This window comes from Phacochoerus africanus, chromosome 2, assembly GCF_016906955.1.
Source record: "Phacochoerus africanus isolate WHEZ1 chromosome 2, ROS_Pafr_v1, whole genome shotgun sequence".
Taxonomy (NCBI): domain Eukaryota; kingdom Metazoa; phylum Chordata; class Mammalia; order Artiodactyla; family Suidae; genus Phacochoerus; species Phacochoerus africanus.
This window is the reverse complement of record NC_062545.1, coordinates 10240347-10246346: the sequence shown is the minus strand read 5'-3', so window position 1 is coordinate 10246346 and position 6000 is coordinate 10240347. Positions and strand designations below refer to the sequence as shown.

At 53.4% G+C, this 6000-nt stretch overlaps 1 protein-coding gene across 8 annotated transcripts in view; it reads left to right on the top strand.

Moving 5' to 3' along the window:
* Positions 1-1645: 1645 nt before the first annotated feature.
* Positions 1646-6000, top strand: part of ARID1B (AT-rich interaction domain 1B) — a 439972-nt gene continuing 435617 nt past the window's right edge. For 6 of the 8 annotated variants that reach the window (XM_047769858.1, XM_047769859.1, XM_047769860.1 and 3 more), the window contains exon 1: positions 1648-3417. In XM_047769858.1, the coding sequence (XP_047625814.1) occupies positions 1663-3417 (1755 nt within the window). In that variant the 5' untranslated portion in view covers positions 1648-1662. Of the gene's footprint in view, positions 3418-6000 lie in introns of all 8 variants that reach the window. The other 2 variants (XM_047769863.1, XM_047769862.1) reach the window with 1 other exon arrangement.

Genomic DNA, 6000 nt, shown 5'->3' with positions numbered 1-6000 from the left:
AATAAACTAAAATAGTCTTTATGGAAAGCTTAAGAATGAGGTGATTTTAGAAAACTACATTCTACCAAAATCATATGTTATTTCAGCTAGCATGACCTCTTGAGAGCTCTGGTTTCAAATGCTTTCTCGCCATGAAAACTGAGTCCACACTAATACAACTGAGCCATTGTTTAGGTTAAGAAGTCCTGCTTTTGAAGATATTCAGGATGTTACTAGGTGAGAAATTCACAACAATAAAAAGATTTAAAACATCATAAAGTGATAAAACAATAGCTAATATTAAAAGAATAAAGCATGAACCCTTCTAGCTCTAGGATTAGATTTGATGGATTTATATCATCATTGATTTTATGTTTATTAAATAACATGTTACTTTTTTTTAGTTTTGTCTCACATTGCTTAGAAATGAACTCATATCAAGAGGGTTAATTGTGCACATAACCTCTGAAATACGATGCAGGTATGATGTCATACAGATTTATGAAGACATGAGATAAACCTCTGCAGTCGCTATTATGGCACCAGGAGTTAAATTTCCACGTGCAAGTTGCTGGGAGCATAACGCACCACGCTACGTATTTGAAGACTTCCTCTTCAGAGCGAGGACAGACAAGTGCATGGGAAGGAAAAAATGCTCCTTTGGGATTACTTTATGTTTTCATTGATAAGCCTACGTACACATATAAGATGCCTTAAAAAAAGTTATATCAACGTTATCTTTGGGGCAGGTGCAATCAACCTAAGCATTTATTGAGTACCTGCTGTGTACAGGGCACAGCGCTTCTGGAATGCGGCTAACCTTCACTTAAACTCTTTCCTAATTATGCAGTTTAAAGAAGTTGTGGGAATTACATTGACGGCCCGAAATCAAGGCAGAGAGGCTAACATGCTGAAAAATTACATAACTCTTGGGAGAGGCAGTGCTTTTGCACAGATTGCCCAAATATCTTCTTTCTCCGTCGGCTCCTCGTAACCCTTGAGGCCAACAGACAACTTTGTTCCCCAGCCCTTCTCCCTCTTTTGTCTGCTCGTCAGACTCGTTTTCCACCTTTGAATCGTTCCTTTTAGACGTGAAAACAAACACGCGAACGCCCGGTTGGCAAGGAGACGGAGGCACGAGGGGAAAGTGCAGCCTCCCGTCGCCCCACGCCGCCGCGCTCCCGGCGCCGGCGGAGCGGCCCGAGCCCCCGGCCCGGGGCCGCCGGTGCCCGCGAGGCTGCGCCCGGGCGGGCAGGCGGGCGGAGGGCCCCGCGGGCGGCGGCGGCCCGGGCCGAGTCCAGTCCGCGTTTTGCGAGTGCGCACGAGTAATCAGAGAGAAGTGGATAATAGTTGCTCGGGCTCGCTCGGCTCCTTCTCATGCCATGCTGGGCCCGATAGGCTCAGTGAGTCGTGTATTTACCCATATCCGGGTTAGAGAGGAAAAGAGAAAAGTTTCATTTAAACCTGAACTAAAAACTTTCACCATGAAATCACACAGCGGGAACAGGCCCAGACCGTAAGGCGTGACTCCCGGTTCGGCTCCGGCGGGGCCTGTGGAGGGGGAGGGGGCTCGCTCGATTCCCGTCGGGGCGTGTGGATGCGCACAGGAGGGGCCGCAGACTAAAAAGTGGGTTTTATTGTCTCCCCCCGCCCCCCGCCCGGCCTCGCCACGCCGCGGCGATCATGGCCGCGCGGGCAGCAGCGGCGGCGCGGGCGCGGGCGGGCAGCGGCGAGCGGCGGGCGCCCCCCGGGCCGCGGCTGGCGCTCGGGGCCCGGGACCTGGAGGCGGGGGCGCGCGGCGCGGCGGCGGCGGCGGCGGCGGCACCGGGACCCATGCTGGGGGGCGGCGGCGACGGCGGCGGCCTGAATAATGTGCACCACCACCCCCTGCACCCCCGTCACGAACTGAACATGGCCCATAACGCGAGCGCGGCGGCCGCCGCCGCCAGCACTAACAGCGCCAAGAGCGGCGGCTCCGAGGCGGCTCTGAAGGAGGGTGGAAGCGCCGCCGCGCTGTCCTCCTCCTCCTCCGCGGCGGCGTCCTCCTCTTCCTCCTCGTTGGGCCCGGGCTCGGCCATGGAGACGGGGCTGCTCCCCAACCACAAACTGAAAACCGTTGGCGAAGCCCCCGCCGCACCGCCCCACCAGCAGCACCACCACCACCACCATGCCCACCACCACCACCACCATGCCCACCACCTCCACCACCACCACCACGCACTACAGCAGCAGCTAAACCAGTTCCAGCAGCAGCAGCAGCAACAGCAGCAGCAGCAGCAACATCCCATTTCCAACAACAACAGCCTCAGCGGCGCGGGCGGCGGCACGGCTCAGCCCGGTCCCGACATGGAGCAGCCGCAACATGGAGGCGCCAAGGACAGTGCCGCGGGCAGCCAGGCCGACCCCCCGGGCCAGCCTCTGCTGAGCAAGCCGGGCGACGAGGACGACGCGCCGCCCAAGATGGGGGAGCCGGCAGGCGGCCGCTACGAGCAGCCGGGCCTGGGCGCCCTGGGCGCGCAGCCGCCGCCGGTCGCTGTGCCCGGGGGCGGCAGCAGTGGCGGCGGCCCGGCGGCCGTCTCGGAGTTTAATAATTACTATGGCAGCGCTGCCCCTGCTAGCGGCGGCCCCGGCGGCCGCGCTGGGCCTTGCTTTGATCAACATGGCGGACAACAAAGCCCCGGGATGGGGATGATGCACTCCGCCTCAGCCACCGCCGGAGCCCCCAACAGCATGGACCCCCTGCAGAACTCCCACGAAGGGTACCCCAACAGCCAGTACAACCATTATCCGGGCTACAGCCGGCCCAGCGCGGGCGGCGGCGGCGGTGGCGGAGGAGGAGGAGGAGGAGGAGGAGGAGGAGGCGGCAGCGGAGGAGGAGGAGGAGGAGGAGGAGCAGGAGCGGGAGCTGTGGCGGCGGCGGCCGCGGCGGCGGCAGCAGCAGCAGGAGGCGGCGGCGGCGGCTATGGGGGCTCGTCCTCGGGGTACGGGGTGCTGAGCTCCCCCCGGCAGCAGGGCGGCGGCATGATGATGGGCCCCGGGGGCGGCGGGGCCGCGAGCCTCAGCAAGGCGGCCGCCGGCGCGGCGGCGGGGGGCTTCCAGCGCTTCGCCGGGCAGAACCAGCACCCGTCGGGGGCCACCCCGACCCTCAACCAGCTGCTCACCTCGCCCAGCCCCATGATGAGGAGCTACGGCGGCAGCTACCCCGACTACAGCAGCCCCAGCGCGCCGCCGCCGCCGCCGCCGCCGTCGCAGCCCCAGTCCCAGGCGGCGGCGGCGGGGGCGGCGGCGGGCGGCCAGCAGGCGGCCGCGGGCATGGGCTTGGGCAAGGACATGGGCGCCCAGTACGCCGCTGCCAGCCCGGCCTGGGCGGCCGCGCAACAAAGGAGCCACCCGGCGATGAGCCCCGGCACCCCCGGCCCGACCATGGGCAGATCCCAGGTAACCCCCGCGCCGGTCGGGCCTGCTTCCGCCGCGGCGGCCTCGCGGCGCGCCGCGAGCCCTAGTTTCTTTCTTTCCGCGTACTTTTTCTGCGTCTTCTGTCGGGGGAGGCGGGGGCGAGACGCCCAAAGCCATTTTAACTCGCGGCTGCCTCCTTCCGAGGCCGGGCAGCGCGCGGGGTCGGACTGCGCGGCGCGGGGCCCGGGGCCTGGGGAGGGGGTCTGGCCGAGGCCCGGGACGGGCGCCGCGGTTGCCGGTCGCGCGGCACCCGCCTGGCCACCCCACCCCAGGCGCCGAGCCGCGCGTGCGGGAGTCGGGGACCGCGCCGCCGGGAAGCCGTGTGGGCGCGGGGGACCGTTCGGGCAGCTTTTTCAACAAAATAGGCGCTCCCGGCCGGTACGGTCGGGGAAGGAATATTGACCTCCTCTTCTCGGTTAGCGCCAACAATGAGCTAGAACTGGGAAAAGAATGAGGAACTTTCCAGCCACACTACGTTCCCTCTTAGCTTATTAGGTGAAGGCAGGAAAAATAGGTTAGCTTTGTGGCAGCCGAGTGTGTTTCGTAGTTGTGCCCAGCCATTCGGAGATATCGGATGCGGGCTTTGAGTTTGTGTAGTAGCAAAAATAATACCCACGTTTACAGCGATGTGGAGGTAAAATATCCTAAAATAAATCGATTCATTCCTAAGAATAGCCGGGAAGTCCATTTTTTTGGCTTGCAGGCTGCTTGAAAGGAGTCACCTTCAACAGATAAGACTGTGTTGAAGGAACACATTCCGGCTAGATTGAACTTATTTTGATCGTGGATTCGGCGTACATTTTATCCAGCGAATCCAGGGAAATAGCGGACCAGTGAAAATTGATCTTTTTGGATAGGATTTATTTGGATTTTAAATTTCCTGACACCCAAGAGCTGCAGCGTTGTTAGGAGGTGTCCTGCACTCTTGCTGTTTCTTGCTCGTAGGCTGAGCCTGAAGACTGACTTGATCTCCTTTGCAAGGTTTGGAATTTGAATTGTGGAGGTAAACTGGCTGTAATAGTCTCCAGACAGCTGCCTCTGAGTTGACATCTAATCTGCCATCTGATTGGCTCCCCTCTCACCATTGGGCATTTAGCACTGCTGATGTAAATAGAAGTGCTGAGCAGTACAGTCACAAAAATTCTTGCCACAAATAATAACTGAGCTCTGTTACAAGCAGATGTAAGGTTGAATATTATTTAAAGCTTAAATTATTATGAATCATAGTTATTAATAAGAGGATTAAATACATAACAACATTATGCTGGTGTCCAGTCCTGGGCAGTTCCAAAATTCAGCTCTTTGACCATCTTAGCCTAGACATTACATTTGTCATGCACTTTAATTGTGGGGGGGAGAATACGGCAATTGAAAAATAATTAAACCAAGAATTTTACCAATTTTTGGATTTGCAAGGCTTTTATAGAAGTACCCTTTATGGATTAAACCATGAAAACATTTTGAGTTATATCATCATATGTAGTTTAGTGTAAAATTAAAACTTATAACATTACAGTTTTCAAAATTCGGATATCCAACAGTATCTTTTACTATTAATCAGCTTGGTAACAAGATTAAAGGTGTATTTGTAGTGTATGTCTGTGTTTTAACAATTCTGATGTTTTTAAGATGATTGTGGCTGAGGAGTTTTAGTTAGAGTTGACATTATATTTAAGGAAACATGAAGCAATGAAAATAATAATTTTTGCAGACAACAATTAGTTAAAAGGGAAGAATGGGTGTTCTTGTGAAATTTTAAAAATCGTTTTATATTTGCTTCTAATTTGGAGAATACAAAAGTGTCCCAGAAGTCTTTTTTTTTCTTTTTTTTCCTTCTGTTGAGTATTTTGTTAGATTAGGTAATGTGAGTCTCATTTGAACTTCTTACACAATGTTTTAGGGAAAGTACATTACATACAAGTTTGCCGGGTATGTTTCTTCCAAATAATTTTTCTTTCATAGCCATTAGATTTTTTTTTTTTTTAACTTTCATAGCATTAAAATCTGTTAGGGTTCACAGTGGTTATAATATATATTTTACTCAGCTCATTTATTTTAGGAAGGTGTATTTTAATAATCGTTTCTTAAAGGGGAGACTTGTCAAGAGTGAATGCAGTAATGCATGTAACATACAATCCGGTGAATCCCGGGCTAAGGATGTTGGTGTCCACTCCCTTCTAATCTTTAGTTAGGGGAGTTTTACTTTTAAGAATAATATATTTTCCTATTCTTCATAGAAAACTTGGGATTTCTGTGTTTACTTTTGATGAATACAAGTAAAAAAATAGAAAAATCTTGTGTAAATAAATCCATGTAAATCATTTTAAAAAGATGTGCTTTGTCAACTTCCTTTTAAAGGGAAACATTCACATCTTTGTAAACTAAACTAGAAACCAGGGTGATAGAGGCAGATGTAGGTCGCTGCTACTTTAGGGTATTTTTTTTGTAGTGGTACCAATCATTTTAAGTATTTGCTTTCTTGGAATGAGAGTGAGTCCATTATGTCCTCAGTATGACCCCTTGGGAATCGCGTTTTTATTTTGAGAGGGAAGAAAAACGACGGGC